The 23,239-nt window shown below is 37.3% G+C and overlaps 2 protein-coding genes across 4 annotated transcripts in view; one reads left to right on the top strand and one right to left on the bottom strand.

The window, feature by feature from the left end:
- GIGYF2 (GRB10 interacting GYF protein 2) overlaps positions 1-23,239 on the top strand; it is a 128,657-nt gene that overhangs the window by 31,122 nt on the left and 74,296 nt on the right. For both annotated transcript variants that reach the window (XM_068544201.1, XM_068544202.1), the window contains 5 exons: positions 2,460-2,589; positions 3,611-3,706; positions 9,874-9,985; positions 14,221-14,332; positions 15,190-15,230. In XM_068544201.1, coding sequence (XP_068400302.1) covers positions 2,460-2,589; positions 3,611-3,706; positions 9,874-9,985; positions 14,221-14,332; positions 15,190-15,230 — 491 coding nt within the window. The remainder of the gene's footprint in view (positions 1-2,459; positions 2,590-3,610; positions 3,707-9,873; positions 9,986-14,220; positions 14,333-15,189; positions 15,231-23,239) is intronic.
- KCNJ13 (potassium inwardly rectifying channel subfamily J member 13) lies at positions 18,830-22,063 on the bottom strand. Of its 2 annotated transcripts, none has more exons than XM_068543729.1 (2): positions 21,604-22,063; positions 18,830-19,452 (listed from the first exon to the last, which is right to left on the bottom strand). In XM_068543729.1, the coding sequence occupies exons 1-2, from the start codon at positions 22,061-22,063 to the stop codon at positions 18,830-18,832; spliced, it is 1,083 nt and encodes a 360-aa protein (XP_068399830.1). The 2 variants fall into 2 exon arrangements, with proteins under 2 accessions (XP_068399830.1, XP_068399831.1); XM_068543730.1 differs by having other exon boundaries at positions 19,392-19,452; positions 21,840-22,063.

The following is a 23,239-nucleotide window of genomic DNA, read 5'->3' as shown; positions in this document are numbered from 1 at the left end:
AGCTGTTAAAGACTACTAGGGTTGGGTCAGAAGGACTTCGGAGCCAACCTGAAGCCTCTCCCACTGGGCAAAGATGAGATAGTTTGAGTATGGCTAAGAATAATTGCAGTGAACTGAAATAATACATTAATAAAAAATAAATTTGTTACTACTGGAGGATGTTAGTGAACCAAGTCATTATTTTGAAAGTTAATAAGTGAAAAGGAAGAATGAAGGCTTTTTCCTTCCTTTCTTACATGAACTATATCCTATTAGGTAACACCAAATAGTGTAAGAGGGAAGTTTCTCTTTGCAGAACTGTTCAAGCTAGCAAATAAAGAAGAAATGATAAAGTCACTTTGCAACCTTAGTGAACTTAAGGATCTATCTAAGCTTTGGTCGTCAGGGACTGCTTAGCCTCGCAAAACCAACCAGGCAGTATGTGCCTCCTGATGGAATAACACACCACCACGTGGAAGTAGTCTTGCCAGGTCTGATCAGGACTGTGCGTCCAGTCACCAATGTACATGAAGTGCAGAGAACAGAGAAACATGTTAAACAGTTATCACAGGGATAAAATCAGCAAAATTGAGACTTAAAAGAAAAATCCTTATCTCTTAGAACATTCTGAAATATTTACAGATGAGATAACTTTTCTTCAAAAGATTTTCTCAACACTTGAAAATAATTTCCTTCAAAAATCTTGAAAGCCAAAGATTTCCTTCAAAATAGTCTTAAAGGATGGTTAGATGGTGCTGCAGAAGGAGCCTTAGGGATTGGGGACTGGGTGACGGGTACATGGCAGTTTGTTATATTCTTCTTGGTACTTTTATACATGTTCAAAATTGTCCGTCATAAAACATTAAAAAATAAGTGGAAAGAGAAGATAGAAACATTGAAGTAAAAAACAAAACCCTAGAGTCTCACTTTACTAATGCGTACTCCTTTTTTTTTTTTTTTTTTTGGTATTGCTTTCTACATGTAAGCACGTTTTATATGTTTACTGTGTACATACTGTTTTTTTCTGCCATTTTTGAATAATGTGCAAGTATTGACTATGCTTGGCCTTCACACTTTTTAGTGTATAATTTGTAGACCATTCCCCCTTCCCCTTTTTTGTCAAGAAAGCTTAGCAATTTGGGGGATATATTTTAATGCTTCTGTTGAATTTTCCTCTGTGCTAAACTACTGCACTGCAGTACCGTGGTCTCTTTTACCCTTGTTATCTATTACTTGATAGAACTTTGGGCCACTCCCAGGTAATCAGCTACTCCTGATGGTAGTTTTCCCGCTTGCTATTTGACGGCAGTGCTGCAGTACGATCATACTCTTGCCATTCTTTTGCTGAGGTTCTCCCCTGCACCCCGCTCCTTTTTAAAATAAAACATCTTATTATAAAACTAAAATGTGACTCTTTTCCCAGTTCCATTCCTTAGAGGCAGCTGCTATTATCAGCTCGAAGTATATTTTTACTTTTTTTCGTCTTAGCAGTAAATATGGCTTTTATTTTTTTTCTCCTTGTACTGCATTTTTTTTTTTTTTTTTTCACTGCATTTTTAAATTCTCTACACCGATCACTAATTGCTTTCATTAAAAGTGAATTATGAAATATTGCGGCCATATATAAAAGTATCATCTTTTTTATAAGCTTCTGTATTTTGCTTTTTCTTTTGTGTAGCATACTTTGTTAAATATTAGCAAATCATTCTTTGAAGTGGCTGTTCTAGTTTATAATCCCACAAACACTACTTGAGAATTTGCATTGTTTTGCATCCTTACCAACAACTGGTATTGTCAGATTTATTAATTTTTATTAATCTAGTGGGTGTAAGGTGATATATGACTTTTGTTTTAATTATATGTTATTTTTATAGTTTGGAAAAAGGGGTCCCCATCTCACCCCCTAAGCTTCTCACAGACATGCCACGATACTTTTTTTTTTTTAACTTTTTTTTTTTTTTTAAATTAATTAATTAATTAATTTATTTTTGGCTGTGTTGGGTCTTCGTTTCTGTGTGAGGGCTTTCTCTAGTTGCGACAAGCGGGGGCCACTCTTCACCGCGGTGCACGGGCCTCTCACTATCGCAGCCTCTCTTGTTGCGGAGCGCAGGCTCAGTAGTTGTGGCTTACGGGCCTAGTTGCTCCGCGGCATGCGGGATCTTCCCAGACCAGGGCTCGAACCCGTGTCCCCTGCATTAGCGGGCGGATTCTCAACCACTGCGCCACCAGGGAAGCCCTGATACTTTTCTAAGTTAAGGAATTTTCAGATGGTTGTCTAGTTATTTCTCAATGAGCTGTTTTCTTAGTGAGCTATTATAGCAGGTTGTATTAGAGCTAAAATCTTGGATACTTTGAGATAATGGGGTTTTTTTCTGTTCGTTTTTATTTTATAAAATTTTTATAGTATATTATATGAAAATAAAAAGTCCTTACTGCCAGAATATTTGACACTTCATTTTATATTTTGTCTACTATTTTAGGCTCCGAGCTCTGTCCAGTGGTGGGAGTATTACATCCCCTCCTCTTTCTCCAGCATTGCCGAAGTATAAGTTAGCAGACTATCGGTACGGCAGAGAAGAAATGTTAGCACTTTTCCTTAAAGACAACAAGGTAAGAAAGTAGGAAAGAGTTCAGAATTATGAATGAGAGTTCAGGTTATGTACAGTTATGTGCTGATATATGAAACAGCCATGGTTTTTCTCTCTACCCTTTTTTTTCCTGCTTTGAAACCTGCAGTAGTTCCCAGAGGCTCTTCTTGGAACCTGCAGTAGTTCACAGAGACTCTTCTAAATGTTGCGTACTCTTTATTTTTTTAGAGAAGACCTAACATTTCATTACAGGAGTAGAAAGCTTCGTGAAAACAGGAGAATAGTCAGGACTTAATGCTTTGTCTAACTGATTTCCTCTTAACCTCTATTTCTATCCCAGTATGATGGCTAAGAAAGGAAGAATTTTTCTCTTCTCTCTTTATGGCATCTCTTCTTCTTCTTTCCAGTGAGAAGTTAGGAGTGAGAAGGGCAGATGCTTCTCTTGTTCTTTTCATTTGAGTGAAATATAAAATTTTCAGTGGGGACAAAATCTTAAAATGTGACACCACATTTGTGTTACTTATAAATGATCAAAACTCAAACAGTGTAAAATACACTTTTTTTTAAAAAACATTTTTTATTGGAGTATAATTGCTTTACAATGGTGCGTTAGTTTCTGCTTTATATAAAATACACTTTTATTACCTGACTAGTGAGAAATAACATTTTCTTTTTTTAAGTATACTTTGTTTTTAATTTTATTAATGAATTAAGAATCAAATTTTAATGATGGTTGCTTAGGACAGGTACAGTTGCTTGTAAAACTCTCCTTACCACCTTGTGCTTTGAGTTAAATGTGCGCTCTGGAATACCAGAGTCAGTGCTGTATATCAAATCTGAGAGTGGTAGTCTGATGGGAGGACAGGGAGAGTGACTGGGGTTTGTAATGTTTGACCCTTTCAGAATATTAATTGTGTCTGAATAAGCTTTAATCCATATTTTTAATAATCAGCAGCAGGTGAATCAAAGAATATTTTCTTGTTGTATCTTCTTGTAATTGGAGGGATAGCATTAATCTCTTGGTCATGTGTTTGGTCAAACAGATACCTTCAGACCTTCTGGATAAAGAATTTCTGCCAGTCCTACAGGAGGAACCCCTGCCGCCATTGGCTCTTGTACCCTTTACAGAAGAAGAACAGGTTTGTATCTGCCTTTGAGCTTCAGTCAAACCCTTGTTCCTTCCCACTGAGGCATGAAAATGTGAAGTTCCTACTTAGGCCCTGAGGAGTGTCCTCCATTCCCCCCAGATCTGCTTCCTTCTCACTCTTGGTGTTTGGATGCCTCTCTTAGTTGACTAGATTCTGCTTTAGATCTGAAGCTGTTGAGTATAAGGAGATGTATTTGAGTAGAGAGAGAGAGTTATTTTTGGGGGGAGAGGGCCTTCTTTTCAGAAACATGTAGTTTTTCAGTTCTTCTGCAAAACATGAGTTCTCACCAATTTTTTACCAGTTCTTACCATTAAAGGAAAATGTAGATCTTCAGCTCACAATGTGCTTAAAAATGTGCTTTTCTGTCACCAATTTTTTTTTTTTTTTTAAATAAATTTATTTATTTATTTTTGGCTGCGTTGGGTCTTCGTTGCCGCACATGGGCTTTCTCTAGTTGCGGCGAGCAGGGGCTACTCTTCGTTGTGGTGCGCAGGCTTCTCGTTGCGGTGGCTTCTCTTTGTTGTGGAGCGGGCTCTAGGTACACGGGCTGCAGTAGTTGCGGCGCTGTCACCGATTTTCTAAATGATGTTGTGAGAAAGTTAGAGTTTTGGGCTGGAAGGTAGCAGATTTTGTGTTTGTCCTTTTATAGTGTACTAAGTGAATACAGCACAGTTGTATGCTACAGAATCAGTACACAAAAATCAGTTGTGTTTCCGTATACTAGCAATGGACAGTTCACAAGGGACATTAAGAAAACAATTCCATTTACAGTAGTATTAAAAAGAAAATACTTGGTTGGACTTCCCTGGTGGCCCAGTGGTTAAGAATTCACCTGCGGTGCAGGGCATACGGGTTTGATCTCTGGTCCGGGAAGATCCCACATGCTGTGGGGCACCTAAGCCCTCGAGCCACAACTGCTGAGCCCATGCACCACAACTGCTGAAGCCCTCGTGCCCTAGAGCCCAAGCACCACAACTAATGAGCCCACATGCCACAACGCTGAAGCCCGCGTGCGCTAGGGCCCGTGATCCACAACAAGAAAAGCCACCACAATGAGAAGCCTCCGCACTGCAACGAAGAGTAGCCCCCGCTGGCCGCAACTAGAGAAAGCCCGCATGCAGCAACGAAGACCCAATGCAGCCAAAAATAAAAATCCAAAATACTTTGGAATAAGGAGGTATAAAACTTTTACATAAAAAGTATAAAACACTGTTGAAAGAAATTAAAGGCTAAATAAGTGGAAAGGCATCAGCATTTATTAAGCCGTGGAAGACTTAATATTGTTATGATCTACTGTCAGTACAATCCCCATCAAAATCCCAGTGGCTTTTTGGGTAGAAACTGACAAGCTGGTCTTAAAATTCATGTGGAATTTCAAGGGACCCTAAGTAGTTAAAACAATTTTGAAAAAGAACAAAGCTGGAGGACCTATACTTCCAGTTTCAGAACTTACTACAAAGCTACAGTAATCAAAACCGTGGCTTAAGGATAGACATATAGATCAGCTGATTAGAATTGAAAGTTTGGAAATAAAAGCAAATCACTCCATACTGCTAAATCGTTTTCAAGAAACTTTGTATGAGGATATTTCTTTTGTTTCACTGCTGCCATACCTGTAGCATTTTACCATTACTTTTGCCACGTTCAGTATTTTTATTTATTAATTAATTATTTTGAATAGGCAGCAAATCATATGGTTTAAAAATCAAAATTTACAGAACAGTGTATAATAGAAAATCTCCCTCCCATCCTTTCCCCCAGCCACCTGTCTCCTTTTCCGAAAGGCAGCCAGTGTTAGCAGCTTCTTGTGTATTTTTCCAAGTAAATATGTTTTCCCCCTCTTTGTGCAGGTGATGGTGTATACTAAGCTTTGTTCTATACTTCCAACATTATTGAAAAAATTCTCTGCAGATTTGGATAAAATATTCTTCCATTGTTTTACTTTGCATTTCTTTCCCTAGTGCAGAGTTTCTCAGATGTTTGCATTTATACTTCTTTTAATTTTTTGTTCTTGTCTTTGCCAGTTTTTCTTTTGGATAGTAATCTTTTGCTTGAGCTAGCCCTAACCCTAACCTGTTAAATTTTCTAACTTTTTAATTGCATTTGATTTCATTTATGATTTTTTTAATGCAGAAGCTAATTTTTATATAGCTCAGTATACCAGTTTCAATCTTTTGTGATTATTTTTCCAACTGTTTATGAATATTTTTAATAATTTCTTTTTATTTTTCCTTAAATGACTGCCTGGATTTCTTAGAGACTACATGGGCCAGAAAAGCTTTGTAATAAGTAGGGAGGAGGACTTGCTACTAGTTACCAAAACATGATAGACTTTTAATTAAAAAAAAAAAAAGTAATTGAATCATTCAGAAAAGCCCTGTAACATTTCTAAGAAATTGTATTTACTAAGGGCTACACAAATCATTTGAAAAATCAAAAATTATTCAACGAATGCTGCTGGGAACTGTTGGTTAACAATTTGAAAAGGAATAAAGTTAGGTATGCAGTACACCTACACTCCAAAATTAGTTCTAGAATGACTAAAGGAGTAACTCTTCATTTTGTTTTTATAATGGAAAAGTTTATCTTAAGGTGTTAAGGTCTGGATGCTATAATCACAAGGGCTTAATGTAAGGATTGTGAAGTTTTCATGGTAATCACAGAAGACCATAGGGGTGCATTTTGGGAAGCATTTAAAAAGGCATCATTTAGGAATTCCTGACACTTGGTAGCCTTTCTTTTTGTAAAATATGTTGGAGTAGGACGGTACTTAAAGCTGGCAAAAGGTTCATTAACATTTTGAAGCGTATACTTTGGATGGTCAGGTACCTGTTCAGGAATTGCTTAGATCTTCCTAGGCTAGAGTTCTGTATACTTATTCACCTTATTACTCCGATTGGGGAGGTAAATAATTCTAATAACCTAAAATAGCTTCTTGCTGCATATCTTAGTTCCTGAAGTTACCTGAAAGGAATATTTTATCTTTAAACTGCAAGGTGATTTTCTGCTTGTGCACATTCCCTCACTACCCACCACGCCCTCCCCCCCCCCGCCGGTACACTCACACACATATATATACACACATATATATACATGCATGCATGTATAAAATATAACTAGGTAAAAGGTTTTCTTAGAACAAAATTAACGCTTAAATAAGATCTCCCAGTTTTTCTTTGTTTTGACATTTCCCTGTATGTCTATCACAGTTTGAAAAGCATGACTCTACACATTACACTTGTAATTTAGGTAGCTGCTACCAGATTGGTGTGTTTTATTTATTTGAAATCAAAGAAAATCATTTATGCAGCGTTGAATAGACAATACATGTATATACAAAATTCACAAAGTGCATATAGTGAAAAGCAAGTTTGTGAGTAACCCAGACTCTCGCTACCTATTATTCTTCCTCAGGAATAACCACTGTTTCCATTTTCTTGTGTTCCCTTCCTAGGGTATTTAATACATCTGCAACTATCTATGCATCTATTCTTTTAAACACACATACACATAAATGGTAGCGTACTATGCATACAGTTCTACACTTTACTGTTTTCACCTGAGCATCTATTTGGGAAATAATAACAGATACTTACTTAGCTTTTAGTATGTGTTAGACACCGTTCTAAACACTTGTTGCTTAACGTGTTAAGTGCTTGCAACAACCCACGAAGTAGATTCCTATTCACATTATATAGATGAGGAAAATGAGGCACAGAGAAGTTGAGTAAAGGAGCCAAAAATTCACTCTCAGGCAGTCTAACCTCTCCATGCTCTTAACTCCAGCTATTCTTTATATCTTTGTATTGATATATTAGGCTGACTGTATGAAATTGTAGCTTTCTGGATCAGAAATGGTTGAATATTAGCCATTTTATATGGTCCACCCTAATAGATAGAGTTGCCTCATTTTTTTTTTTTTTTTAAAACATGATTACCCATTTTATTTATTTATTTATTTAATTTTTAATGTTTGGCTGCGCCGCTTGGCATGTGGGATCTTAATTCCCCAACCGGGGATTGAATCCCTGCCCGCTGTAGTGGAAGCTTGGAGTCTTAACCACTGGACCGCCAGGGAAGTTCCAGCCTCATTTTTTTAAACAACTGCACAGAATTCCCTGTATAGGTGGCCATGATTTTTAAATTAGCTCCTTTTGGTTGATTCTTAGCTGGTTGCCATTTTTGCTTTTACAAACAGTACTGCAGTTAAAATCTTTCTGCTTATGTTATTTTTCACATGTGTAAGAAGAGGAATTGTTGTGTCAAAGGGTATGGAGATTTAAATATACTTTGAGAAATTGCCTTCCAGAGATTATACCAGTTTGCACTTTCAACTGCGATGTGTGAGGACGTATGAAAGCATATGAGAGTTTCCCTGAACGCTATAGATGGGTGCATTTGAGTTTCATACATGTAATACTTTGGTAATGAGGTGTTCAACAGTGTCAGATCCTGGTATACATAATACAGTTAGCTCTGACCTCTGTTTTTCTAATTTTAGAATATATTAATCTAGGTTTTGGGACTTCATAGTCTTGCTTAATTGTGATCCCAGAGGCATTATTCAGTAGCTCCACTGGTTACTCTGTGTTAAAAGATAAATTATTGCATTTGTTTCAACAAGCTTTTTTTTTTTTTTTAAAGTTTTATTAAAAAATAGTTTGAAATAAGTACTAATCAAGTTTGGTATCTGCCTCTAGTTTTTAGTTATCAATTACATTTTAAGTCTTCAATGTTGAAGTTACTTGATTATATGATTACACACCTATAAAAGTCAAAGGAAGAAACTTCCATTGATAAGTTTCTAAAATTTATCTGAACAAATTGTATTGAACACAGTTCTGAAAAAGACAAGTAATGACAGGTAATGAGGAGAAAATGACCCATATATTAAAACAAGAAATTCAGTAATGAAAGTAGAAGTTTTTAAAACCAATTACATGTTGATTTCTTCAAAAGAGGACTAGACATCACATTTCAATTGATCTTGAATCAGAACAGCAAATCAGGACTTCACAGTGGAGAACAATTTGGACTTAAAATATTAGTTGAATTGCAGGATTCTGTTTCCCTGTGATTTAGGTAGCTGCTACCAGATTGGTGTGCTCTTAAGCCTCACTTCTTGCCCCTTTGCCAGGAGGGCCCTTGGCTACAGCCACGCTGAAGTTGGATTTGCCACACTGTTGCCACACCTGCATTTTTGCACAGATGTCTGTTAGGTTCTGAGTTTATAGAAAGTATTCAGGTAAGGATATATTCCAACATTTTCCGAGTTTAAAACTCTCTTACGAAATTCTCCTTCAAATGCCCAGGATTTTGATATCTTATAGATCATTTTTCAATATTTTTATAATTGCTTCTTGCTTCACCTTTTCCTAAGCTCTGTATATTGCATTTATCCAGAAGTATCAACTAAACATATTTTCGAATCCCAGACCTCCTGTCTTCCTGTGTCCCTCTTCATGTTTGAAGGATGCCCAGCCGCTACTATTGTTGTATTTGACCCTTTTCCAGATTGACTGTGGGTGCAAGTGCAGGCTAATGACCGAGCGATTGGGATTTTGTTTATTTTTTTCAAGCATTCTCTCCCCCTACCCGTTTAGATGGTTGATCTTATGTAGGTTCTTACTTTGCCCTTCCCCATTCACCCCTGATACCTGGCCTGTCATTCTATTAAATACTAGTTGGAGTTGCTAATTCACAGTGGTGAGCAGTATGAGGCAAAATGATCATTTTTTTTCTTTATCATACTGTTGATTCAGACCTTTTGTGACTCCCTCTCATTTCCACCTTTCAGTAGTTAAAGGACCCTTTCAAACCAGATCTCTTTTACCGAGTATTCTGTATATATTATGATGCATTAATATCCTGTCTGCTTCCGGATACATACAGCATTTAGAGTTTGTCTGCTTAATATTTCCTCACAGAACCTAACATAGTATAAGGCATTGGTTATTAACGTTTGTTGATCTGAAGTGTTAATTTGAAATTTTCAGCTAAAATCAGGTTTTGGAGCATCTTAGTGGGTCATGTAGTGATTGTTTCCCATTTCTAGTAGTCATTAAATGCCATTTTATAGATGCAGTGGGAGATGGCCAGGAACAACATGCAGTTTTATTTGTTTTATTCATTTTTTTCTTTCTCTCTTTTTTTGGCAGAGAAACTTTTCCATGTCTGTAAACAGTGCTGCTGTCCTGCGACTGACAGGACGAGGAGGAGGAGGAACAGTGGTGGGAGCTCCTAGAGGTCGAAGTTCTTCAAGAGGGCGAGGTGAGCTTTCACGTGAAGAAAGTAGTGGTGGAGACGGTGGAGAGAGAGGATATGGAGATCGCTTTAAGAATATTTTGATATTTGGTTTTTAAAAGACTGCTCTTTGACATTAATTGCCTAATAAATGTCCTGAACATTTGTTTTCTGAACTGTTTTCTCAGCATATCTACTCCACAACCTCTGATTTGGAGTAGAGGAGGGTAATTCTAGCTTAGAGATTTGAGTGTGAATGATTCTAGATGGTCCTAGTTATCTTTGGCAAATATCCATTATCCTCATCCCCCGGGGACCTTACACTTTGAGAGCCAGAGCTCCCTGAAGTGCCTTGGCTGCTGGAGTGGCACCCAAGTCCCTGCCAGGCCTCTGTGACACAGGGTCTATGCCATATAAGGCCGTGTGCCAGGAGTGTCCCCAGCCAGAGAGAGGCATTTGTAAAAGCTGTCTCATCAACACTAGACCTATTTTAGGGTGTAGAACAACAACAACAAAATTACACAGTAATCCTTTATTTTAACCTGTAGTTTCATATTGTGTAGATTTGTGTCTTTTCTTGGAAGAATAATTCTTATTGTGATGTTACTTGTTCTTTGATATCTGCTCCCTATTTGGGGTTCGTTGATCTTCTGCTTGCTACTTAAGGGCATTCTTTTTTTGTTTGTTTTTAAATAAATCTATTTATTTTATTTATTTTGTTTTTGGCTGCATTGGGTCTTTGTTGCTGTGCACGGGCTTTCTCTAGTTGTGGCGCGTGGGGGCTGGGCTACTCTTCGTTGTGGTGCGCGGGCTTCCCATTGCAGTGGTTTCTCTTGTGGAGCACGGGCTCTAGGCGCGCGGACTTCAGTAGTTGTTGCACTCGGACTCAGTAGTTGTGGCTCGCAGGCTCTAGAGCGCAGGCTCAGTAGTTATGGCGTACAGGCTTAGTAGCTCCGCGGCGTGTGGGATCTTCCCGGACCAGGGCTCGAACCCATGTCCCCTACATTGGCAGGCGGAGTCTTAACCACTGCGCCGCCAGGGAAGTCCCCTCAAGGGCATTCTTAATGTTTGTAATATAAATATTTACTTGAGCTTTTACTTCTAAGTTGGTTAAATCAATAGCAGAAGTGTAAACATACCTTGTAATTTTAAGAGGTGCTTTAAGAAGAATTGGGTGTCTGCAAAAACGGAGATTTAAGCATGTGTGTGTTGTGTTTCAGAAGGTCCACAGGCCGTTTAGACTCCCATATGCATGCGATTAGGTTCCGTTGGTCCAGAATTCGTCTGAGATCTGTGCTTCTCGGCGGTGTGATGATGGTGTTTTGAGGATGGCTGTGGTCTGCTCCTTGGGCATTTCCTGTGTTCTTCTGCAGTGGGCTGGCAGCGAGGAGAGATTGCACTTACACATCTTTGCCGCTAGTGCTTTTCAGGGCATGGCATTGAGCGATCTTATATTAATTAAGAAGTATGGCCCACAAGCAGCTGTTTTTTGTTCCTCAAGTGACCACCAATGTTGTGTATTGCAAATACCAACCAATCTCTCTAAATAGGCTTAAAAAAATTCCATATCAAGAATCTAATGAAGGGTTGATAAATTTCTTCCTGCCTTCTGGTTTCTTTGAAGTGTGTAGGGTTATCCCGTAGGATAGAACTCTTACATTCAGAATTTAAACAGGGCATGTATAAAAGATACTGTGATAAAGGCAGTGACTTAATTAACATTGATGTGAGTGAACGATGTGAAACTAGTCAAATGAATGAACTGACTTGGTGAAAAATACTTCTAACACCACTGTCCCAACTGTGATTCTTTTTAATGGTTTCATAAGACCTTTAATCTGTGGTTTTGTTTTCTTCACTTATTACTTAATTTTAACTTGTGGGTTAAATAAATAGTGATTAATGTGGCTTTTTTTTGCACGGGCAGCACTAACATCAGATGATTATCCTGGCCCTTTCCAACTTGAGAAAACTTTGATGTGGAAATCGACTGACTTCCAGACTTCGGAATATCATGAGAACTAGTAAAATTTAAATAAGCAAACAGGAAAACAACATGAATTTGTCATCTTTTTATTTTATCTGGTTAAGATGTTCAACAGTAAAGCATATCTACACGACTGTCAGCCACTGTCTTCATCATTATTAAAGGAAGTATATTTTAATCCTCCCAAAGAATAGGGTGAAAACTCAGACAATAGGACAGTCATTTAAATTTAACTTTATGAAAGGTTTACCACGTTGTATTTACTTGCTCCTCCTCCTATGGGGACTACATTTATAGATGATTATGGACCTTGTACTTTGAAGATTGTTCCTTACATTTTACAAGCTGGAAAGCTCTAGAATCTGATTCTTTTCTTGTGCCCATTTATAAAGCTTTAGGCTCATAAGGAGGACCAGTGCCAGTGCTAGTCGTAACTGGCAGAAAATATTTTGTCTGTGGTTTGCTTATTTTTCTGGCAACTTTGGAAGGCTGTTTTTCGTATTCATCTGTTTCCAGAATAAAACACTTTTTCAAGGTGCTGTGTACTTAATGGTTTTCTTGAGGAAATTGTTCTCTAAAAGGACAGGGGACTTTTTTTCTTTCACCCTAAAAATCTTGTTGTAGGGGATCACCCCAGTGTAATATAACAGTTTGTATTACACTGTTTTAGGATCTTAAATAAAATGTATTTCCTGAGGATAGAGGTACAAAACTGAACATTGACTTTAAGATGACTTGAAGTTAAGTTGGTACAACTGGAAGGTAAGATTATTGTAGTTCAACCCTGGTCTTCACTTCCGTTTTACAGATGAAGAAATTGATACTTGGACTAGTTGAGAGGGTATCTATGTACATAAAATGCTATGCATTATTTTTGTATTCCATAATGTCATATAGAAGTACAATTGTATTGAGTCGGTTCTTGATGAATTATAACTAAGAAGTAGAAATACCGCATGGATATTTGAAACAATTATTTTTAACTCAGTTGTATTTAGCTTTGGAATGCATTCATGCTTTTATTCAAGATTCATCATCATTTTTCTTTGGGTGGTTTTATACCGTGGGAGAAGTTGAGCTAGGGATAATGGCTAAGATTTCATCTAGGTATAAATACATCCCTAGGCACCTCCCTGCCCTCCAATTTTCTAACCTGTGTGTTGGATGCAGATGGTGTATCCAACACACAGGTTAGTTGGGAAATCCTCACACTGTACAGAAAGTATAAAGCTGAAAGTGCATATACTGCCTTCTGCCCCCAGATGCAACATTTGTATTTATATCGTTCCTGACCCTAACTGTGCAGCCATATCATTTATATACATGGAATCTTTTTTATATGTATTGTTCTTTGGCATACTTCTGTCATTCAGCAGAATAATGTAGATTTCTTTTAATGTCAGTACTTTATCTTCTGTGGCTTCCTGGTATTCTACTGAATTGTTTTATCAGAATTTATTTAGCCAATCCTTTACTGATTAAGTTCTGTTTTTTTAAAAATTGCAGTGAACAGCTTCGTATATATGTATTTGCATATTTGTGCGAGTACTTCTATTAGGATAAATTCTAGTTAGAATTGTTGAGTCAAATTTTGATAGATCTAATCAAATTGCCTTCAGTAAAGGCCAGTGTACGCTTGAGCCACTGGAGCCTCTAAATTCCTACATCCGCACATTCTTACCGGCTCTGCAGTTTGAATTTTTAGTGCTGCCTGATATTTTTCTTCAAGATTTGAGCAAACGGGAAAGAGTGCCTTTGGTCCCTGTGGAATATCCTTTAAGGAGTTAGTTCACAAAATTGTTAGTTTAGAGTTAACCCAATTAAATTATCCTTTCTCTGGAGTTAAAGAAATTAATTTGACATTTGTGCTTGCCTTTTGTACTTTATCTGCTCTCTTCTCAAACTCTCCACATCTTCCATTTTTGTTGAAAATAATACAATAAAAGGTTTGATTTGTAACGGTTTACTGATCTTAGAATTTCACTATTGAATTTTTTATTAAGGAGCCTAATGTTGATAACTATTTCTTGTTCAGGACTGGAACTGGGACTCTTACACAGTTTTCTAACTTGTTTTTTTATCCTCCTGTGGTCTAGCTCCTTCAGTGCTGTCATCGGTCTCACTGGTAAAGATTCAGTGGGCCCTGCCAAATACTTAAATGGTAGACATCCTACTTTGTATATAGACAGAACTTCAGAGATTCATGTTTGGTGTTGAACTTGTGCAGATGTTGACGTCTGACTATCAATCATTTTTTCTGTTTTCTTATTTTCAGGCAGGGGCAGAGGTGAATGTGGTTTCTACCAAAGAAGCTTTGACGAAGTAGAGGGTGTGTTTGGTCGAGGAGGTGGCAGGGAAATGCATAGGTCGCAGAGCTGGGAGGAAAGGTAACTAAAAGGATCCACATCTTGGTATAAAGGTTTCTTGGTGTGAGAAACATTTCTTTTCTGCTTTCTGCAGAGGAGAAGGCTCCTTGTAGAGTTACAAGGTTTCACTTTTCAAAAAATGCTGTTAATTGAATATCAATTTTGTTAGAAATGTTTAAATGATCCTTATTTAAAGGAAGAAGCATTCTAGATAAATACATTAATATTTTAGTGCCAGCATGGATATTTAATAGTTAATTAGATTTGCTGTTTGATTAGTGCTCAGTGGGAAGCATCTTCATTTTACTGTTCGTTGCTGTTAATCAAAGCATCTTCTCTATATTGTTTGTGACTTTATATGAAGTCTTTCAAGATGAGCAAAGGCAGTTGCACAGAGATACATGTACAAAGATGTCCACTGTGGTAATATTTATAATATAAAATAATGCGAGATAAACCAAATAGCTTAGTATCGGTGTGGTTTCTTATATAATAGCGTATCCACACGGTAGAATAGTATAGAACCGTTAAAGTTAGGATAATTTTGAAAATATCTAGTGATATGTAAAAACACATTCTAAAAGCAGTATGTAAAGCTCTGTACAGCAGATACCTAAAATAAAACATGTATCTAATTAAAAAAATAACATTTCTGGGTCTGTAGAAGCTAGCTTTTGGTAGGTGAGATGGTGGATATTTTTGTTTTCATCTTTGTGCTTTTCTGTATTTTCCAAAGGTTAGGCAATAACAATGTATTTGTTTTATAATTTGAAAAAGAAAGAAATGCTATTAAGAAAGATAGGAAAATGGGTGTCATAGATGGGAAATCTATGCATTACTCTCAAGATTTGTTTGAAACTTATTTTTACCTTTTCTAGGGGTGATAGACGTTTTGAAAAACCAGGGCGAAAAGATGTAGGTAAGACTTTCTTACTGTTTTGAAGTATTTTTATCTGGATTTCCATGATACTGGTCCTTAACAAGGCTCACACATAAGGACACATTTATTAAAAATTGACTCAATTACTTGCATCTCTCCAGTAGATGGGGTTGTAGCGTTGCTTGCATTCAGAGCTCCCTGGTTATTTGAGGGCTTTATTGCATGAAACCAGGGATGATAAATACAGCCGTTAGGATTTACTTGATGTAACGTTTTGGGCCTGTGTGTTCTCTGCAGGACATACATTCTTTATTAAGGCTGTCTTACGAATTGAAATTTCAAGTTAGGAAGCAGGCTATTAACTCCTTCTCCAGCGCAGATAGTATGTCACAGGTGAGAAGAAATAGAGAAAATACTAGAATGTTCGCTTTTGTATTAGAGAGCAAAGGCTAAAACTGTGAATGTTCTTACTATGAATGTCGTTTATTCATCTGGTCTTTTTGATGTATAATCTTTCTTTTTTTCAGGGCAGTGTCCACATAGATCTATAAAAATATTTTGTAGTGGCTTTTATTGAATGCTTTTTTAAATAAGATGCTCACTTCAGGTTATTAAACTGTGTTAATGATTCTGAGCTTCTCTTTTTATAAGTAATCCACCTTTGTTGAAAATACTGTAGATTAAAAAAAATTGCTCATACTGTATCTTACTCGCTCCAAGAACAGCAGTACTTAACTAGTTTGTTGGGACACACTGACATATTGATCAATTGTGAGACGTCCTATGACATCAAATTAAGATAATTTGAGTACTGAAGGTTCCAGAATGATTTGTTCTTTTTAAAGTTAGAGATGGTTCTTATCATGTATTTGCTTCTTATGTGTAGAGAAATGGGTGGAATTAGAGGCATCTGGGTTAGAATTGTGCATGACCCTTGTGAATACCCGTGGGAGAATGTGGAAGTGGAAAAAGGCCTGTAATATTCAAATTATAATTCCTATTCAATAGAAATTGATTGCTGCATAGGGGGAGATCAGTTCTGGTGATCATCTTACGGTATGGTTCTGTGAGGATGGAATTAAAAGATCATTAAAAAAAATCCAGGTGATACCGAAAGGTTCAACTCAGTGCATTTTGGTGTGCAATGCTTTGAAGCAGACATAGCAATTTTTAGTTATTAGGCTGCTGCTGGCAGTTGGTAATATGGGCTTGTACATATATATAAAAGTAGGCCTTATGATTTTTAGTATCTACTTGTCTTCAGTTTGTTGGGACTGTCATGCTATCTGGATTGGTTTCCACAGGCATTTTTTAACTTAGTTCCAACGTGGTCTCCCTGATCATGTATCCGAGATATCGTCACTGATTTCTCAGGTGGCCCAGGTAAGTGAGCTGTAGAGCCAGGAGTTAAAGCTGCTCTTCCCACTTTCCAGTAAATTTCCCCCTCTTTCGGTCTGTACTCCATTCACCTGAAAGGATAATGGGGCCTTTGCAGAAAACTTAATCCTTAACATAGAAGATGTGATTCTTTGAAGTAACAGAATCATGAACAGCTCTTTCAGAAGCTTTCAGCCTCCTAGACAAAAGTATTTGATTGCATGTCTTAGTTGTCTATTTATTAAATAGCATTAGTATACCAACGGAGTTCTTTTTGGGGGGGTGTGTGTGTAGGGAAAGTTATATCTAATTTTCAGATGCAAAGTTTATGTATAAGTAGTATAGTAAGACACTTCTCTGACTTGAATGGAGAATATACTGCATCTATATTGAGACTCAGATCCTAGACAGGCCTTGCTCACTTCCTAATTGCATCACTTTGGGCAACCTCTCTGAACTGTTGGAATTGATCTATGTAAGTGATGTAGAGCTCTTAGGAAAAAATATACCATGTAAATCTTCAATACTTATTTTCATCAGGTTAGGTGAATCTTGTTAACTTTATTATAGAAATAAGAATTCCTGCTGTCTATGTGTGTTACAACAATCTTGGGTTGGAGGAAAACCTGTTGGTCTAGCTAGTACTTAAGGATGCCTAAGATTTTCAAACAGCAGAAGTTTCACAATGACTAAGTTTCTGTGTCCTTTTGATATACTTTGCTATAATTAGTCTTAGACCACTCCGAAGTTCTTCTTTCTTTTCTCTTCCTTTTGGTCTAGGAGTAGAAAAATGTGACTTGCTGCTGTGCCCTGCTTTTCACAACTGCTTCCCTTTACTAGCTTAGTATTTATTTTAAGAGGTGACTCCTGTGTGGGTCATCACCAGTAGGGAGGGTTAATCTTTCACTTTTTTCACATAAACCTGGATAAGGGAAATTTCAGAGAAGAATAGCAGCAACAAATCTATTTGAAATCCGATAGGGTGACTTTTTTGGTTCCTGTTTGAGGACAGTTCGATTTTTTTTTATTGAAATGACAAGTATACAAAGGATAGTCTTAAGTTAAACTGGAGGTAAGGGAAAGTGTTCATCCTAGTATATGCAAAATTAAAAAAGCAGAGAAAGCATAGTTTTCATGGAGTATTAGATTTGGAAAGAAATAATAGAGTTCATCTAGTCCAACCTCCTACTGGTGAATAAACACTCATTTTGTGTTTATAGAAAAAACTATCTGAAGTTTGAAACAGGAATTTGGGTTTGAAAATACTTCATTGCCTAATTATTTTTTGCTTTTTCTGTTGGAGATTTTTCCCCTAGTTGAATTATATCTGAACCTTTATATCTACAAAAACGTAAATATATTTGCATCTATGAGGTTTTTATACCATTGAGTGGACCCGAGGTAGAAAGGGAATGTTTTTACTTAGGTCGGAAGTTATTCAGATGAATAGTTGGTTATAATTTTAAAGTCACTATTTGATTAGTATGCATGGTAGCTTTAAAGTAGATACAATTTTGCATCTCCTTGCTCAAATACCACCCTGCAGTTTCCTTCAGCCTAGAGCTTATCTTAACTTGCTCTGATCACTTTCTGCCACAAATGTGTGAATATGTGCATGTGTTTGGGTGTCATGCTCAAATGCTTTTAGAGTTACGTATAGATCTATTCTTCGCTGTTTTCTTGTGAACTTTTGTTCTTAGCTGTTAAAAATTAAGGGGGTAATATTTACCCTAGTTTTGTTTTATAAAGAACCAAAGGACTGATCTTTGTTGCCTTGAAGAAATAACAGTTTTAAAAGGGTATTCACTAAATATTGTTAAATCATTGTTCTATCCAGGGAGCTAGGTTTGAAATTAGGCTGCTGCTTCCACTTGCAGATGAAAATGAGAAATTTATGGCTGATTTTCTTAGCGTTCAGCTGTGTTAAACTTCACTGTCCATTTTACCTTCATTACTGGTATCATACCACATCCATACAAACTCACCAACAGCATTTCTGTTATCGTAAATATCTGCTACATTCAGATGCATTGATTTCAGCAGGTAACCACAGATACAAACTTTGTATAATGTTATATTTCCACAATGTGTATTGCTAGCCATTTTTTTTTAATGGGCAGAGGCTTGATCACCATGATGTAATCAGAAAGATGTAATCAGCATTGGAAAAAAGAAAACGTGGGATATGATGAAGGAAAAATAGGTGCATAACTGGCTGAGTATATTTAATACATTAAAAAATAGGGCGCTATGGATATTTCTTACTCTGTCAGTCCTGTTTCAGAGATCTGAAAATTGTCAATGCTTTGTCCATTGATATGGATGTCCAGGTCAGTCCTGTTTGGGCTCTTGGAGACCAGAGGAGTTGGAAGTTCAGGAATAGTCTTATCAAAATTCTCCATCTTGATTTGATATTCACCTTTGGAACCTCGGGTCAGCAGAGATGCAAAACAGTGATGTAACATGATCTCGGAGGGTAGGTAGGATGTCCTCCTTTGGCATATTTCTCCAGTGCCTTCCTGCATTGCTGAAAGGAACACAACTAATTCAAAGTGGGGAGGATTTTCATGCTGGAGCAGAGTAGCCAGGGGACTCGATGGTATAACGGAGTGATAGTAGGTTAGTGGAAAGATGAAGAATGGACATTCCTCAGAGCTGATGCCGTCAAGGTGGAAGTCCACACTGGTCTGGTAGAGTTCGCCGTTTTCTCTTTCCTGATAGAGTACAGCTGAGACCCGAACACTGGTTAGAGGGCTAGGTCGAGTGTTGGCCACTTGGAAAATAAGATTAGGTTTGCCGTCTACGTGAGCTACTACTGCTAAGTCAGTAAAGCGAATTGAGAAAGCTCGATTTTTTGGCCGGGCGATCTTCGCCACAAAGGCACCTAAATTAGAAACCATTGAATTTTTTTTAGAATGAACAGTTTAAATATCAATACCTTTTCTGAATGAGAAGGATCTAGCAAATTGTTATACATTTCTTGGTGCCATGCCTTCGAAATGAGTCAGGAATTGAACTCGTTTATTTCTCATTAGCCTGAAGGATTTTGCAAAACGGTACATACATTCTTTATTTTAAAACTGCGATTTCAAAATGGGTAAGCAAAATTCATTTTGTTACATAGGAATGTAAAACTTTAGTTTGTTATGAAGTGGAGGAGTGGTCATTTCCTGCATTCCTGCCCCTGCTTTAAAAATAATGTAACAGAAAATAAACGCAGTGTAGTTGCAACCAGATTACTTCAAGTTTAAACAGAGATTAAATTCATAGTAGAATGATTTGGGGTAGGGAGGGGACCTGTAGAACAAGTGACATTGAAGAATTTTTAACTTTGAAATTTATACAAACCTTTTTTCTTTTAAGAAGGCTCTGTCTCTAAGGTGGTTTCCGTGTACCCTTCAAGTGCATCCTCCATGTGCCCCCCAGCAGATAGATCAGGGTTTCTTAACTACTTTTGTGCCACAGATGTTGGCAGGCTGGTGAGGTCTATGGACCTCTTATTAGAATTACGCTTTAAATGCATTAAAATAAAGTATATAAAAAGGAAACCAAATACATTGAAATCCAGTTGAACATTTAAAAAATTATAATGTGTACTATATGTGCTTTTTTAATGCATTAAATAAAAAAAATACAGTGGAGGTTTAGTACTGTAATTTTGAAGTATTATAGTATGATATGAAAATACCTGGGATTTCTGTTTGTAACAAAGTTACGGGTATTGCCGATGCTTTTGTTTTTTGTTGCCTACATTGATAACCAAAGGAAATACCAAATTTCAGTTAGAGGTTAGTGTAAAAAAAAAAAAAAAAAAAAAAAGATGCAAGTTTTTCCTGTCTAAGTTTACATATCCTCTAAATTTTATCGAATGGCCCAGTGTAAGAACTCTTCTTGTAAAGATTAAGTGATTTGCTACAGGTTGTAAAAGCCAGGTGGTAGCACACTGGGACTTTATTCCAGACCACTGTTAATAATATCGCCCATAGTGTGTTAAAACAAGGTTTTCTCTTTGTTTTGTTTTTTATTTTTTAATTGTATATATCACTAGCCCTACTTTATTAGAGCAAAGAGTATCATGCATTGCCAGGTTTATAGGCAAAATTTCATAATCATTGTGGCCTATTTCCAGTACATGCTCAGGATATGTATACTTGTTCTCTGATGTGCAATGCTGACTGTGGTGCTCTGGGCTCGTTAGTATTGAGTAAATGTTGAAAAGATGAACTCAGAGGAGAAAATTCTAGCCCAGTAAAGGTTAAAAAAAAAAAAAATCAAATTCCTCTGTTAGGTAAAATGACTGTGAAAATATGCATTGAACATATTTATTCACTTATTTAACAGAATCTTTAGCTTCTCTGAAAAACTCCTTTTAGATTTTTTGTTAATATTTTTTTGGCTGGTAGCATAATGATCCCTTTTTTCTTAAGAAATTTCAATATGTAAAATTTAAGTATAGAGACAGGTTTCTTAAAATTTCTCGTATTGTTTGACCCTAGGCTCCTCCTTTCAGTCTCAGGCATTACCTGCCAATAATGCAAATGAATTATTCTGTAATACAGTTGCTTATAACTGACTATACCCATTCCAAAACATTCATACATTTTTTTTTCTAAGAACAAAAACAATTACCTGTGGGGACTTCCCTGGTGGCGCAGTGGTTAAGAATCGGCCTGCCAATGCAGGGAACATGGGTTCGATCCCTGTACCGGGAAGATCCCACATGCCGCGGAGCAACTAAGCCTGTGTGCCACAACTACTGAGCCTGCACTCTAGAGCCCGCGTGCCACAACTACTGAAGCCTGCGCACCGCAACTGCTGAAGCCTGTGCGCTCTAGGGCCCACGTGCCGCAACTACGGAAGCCCGTGTGCCTAGACCCTGTGCTCCACGACAAGAGAAGCCACCTCAGTGAGAAGCCCGTGCACTGCAACGAAGAGTAGCCCCCGCTGGCCGCAACTAGAGAAAGCCCGCGCACAGCAGCAACGAAGACCCACCGCAGCCAAAAATACTACAAACAAAATACAAAAAAACAATTACCTGTGATGAAGGCCTCTAGCATGAGGCCTAGGAGCATTTGTATGGCAAGCAGGGCGATTGCACTTGGACAGTCACCACTGGGGAACATGGTACCGTAACCAATTGTGAGTTGTGTCTCCAGGGAGAAGGAGAATGCAGCTGTGAAACTGGTGATGTACTTGACACAGATAGTGTGGTTTTCAGGTGGGGCATCATGATCTAGTTCCAGATCACCGTTCATCTCAGCTAGAACATACCAGAGCACTGCAAAGACAAGCCAGTGGATAACAAAAGAAGCAGAAAAAACCAACATCATCCAGCGCCAGCGCATGTCCATTAGGATTCCCCAAGCGTCTCGAAGATATGCAAGACCTCTTTGAGCGCCATCCATTTGAAGTGTGCTATGGCCATCCTTGGTGACCATCCTCCGGTATCTCTGAGTTAGGAGAGGAGCAATAACTTTGCAATTACTGCCATCCATCTCAGGCTGTAATTCTCTGAAATCAAGAGTAAATTAGTAAACCCTTAACTGTTTTTCAGGTAATATTAATAAATTCTGAGACTTTGTTTTGTAATTTTTTGGAATGCTTCCCTGACTGCTGGGCAGGCTTTCCCAGTCCAATAGCTCTTTCTCTTTTCTCTTTACATAAGGGAGCATTTACTGACTAAGTCATTCATTTGATAGCTAATCATGGATTGCCTTAGGATATCTCTTATTGGTTCCTTTAATGACTGTTAAAATATTGTTTGGCATTTTAACGAATCCCCAAGGGTTGGGATTACGATTCATGTCTTTTTTGACACTCCTGTATCTTTTCTTGCACAAGTCGAGGCTTCAAGTATGTATTGATTTGACTAAACATTGTGTGTAACAACTTTCCATAATTAATTAATAATTTATAACTATGAATAATTCATAATGAAAAGGAACGTTAAATATGTGTTCCTCTGTTAAATAGAAATCATTTAGAAGTGTAGTGTTGAACTGTCTGAAAATGTTTTGAAGCCACACTTATTGCTAGGATAAGAGTAAGCTTTTAGAGATCCATAGTTCCATTGTATGCTTTATAATTAGCCTATTGAAAGTTCTATGATTAGGTTTTATTTGTTTTTGTTACTTTGTGGTCATTTTCATGGAGTCTTTCCTTCTATGGCTCATGGATTGCCGCCCTTCTGAATATTCTAGATGCTGATTAGATTGTGGGGTAGAGAGAAAATTATTTTCTTGGCAAAATAAGAAATTCCAGGTAGAGATTCCAAGGTAATATTAATTTTGAAAGTAAATGAACCAGGTACTTCCCTGGTGGTCCAGTGGCTAAGATTCCAGTGGCTGCTAATGCAGGGGGCCCGGCTTCGTTCCCTGGTCAGGGGACTAGACCCCACATGCCACGACTAAAAGAGTTCACTTGCCGCAACTAAAGATTCCACGTGTCACAACTAAAGATCCTGCATGCCACAACTAAGACCGGATGCAGCCAAATAAGTAAGTAAATAATTAAAAAAAAAAAAAAAGGCAATGCCTTAAAAAAGAAAAAAAAGAAGTAAATGAACCAGATGAAAAACCTTCGAGTTTAATGAACTAAAATAATCATTAAGACATTAAATGTCAATTTTAGAAACATTAGTAAAGTTAGTTTTTAGCTATAAACGGTTTTCA

Source organism: Eschrichtius robustus, chromosome 5 (assembly GCF_028021215.1).
Source record: "Eschrichtius robustus isolate mEscRob2 chromosome 5, mEscRob2.pri, whole genome shotgun sequence".
Taxonomy (NCBI): domain Eukaryota; kingdom Metazoa; phylum Chordata; class Mammalia; order Artiodactyla; family Eschrichtiidae; genus Eschrichtius; species Eschrichtius robustus.
The sequence above is the reverse complement of the archived record's forward strand: the minus strand, read 5'-3'. Positions and strand labels throughout refer to the sequence as shown.

Bases quoted from the DNA above. Each gene is read 5' to 3' on its own strand.
- KCNJ13 (XM_068543729.1), bottom strand. From the start codon at position 22,063: ATGGATGGCAGTAATTGCAAAGTTATTGCTCCTCTCCTAACTCAGAGA. The intron at 19,453-21,603 runs GTAATTGTTTTT...TTTCTAATTTAG, and splicing joins GCTAGAGGCCTTCATCACAG to GTGCCTTTGTGGCGAAGATC.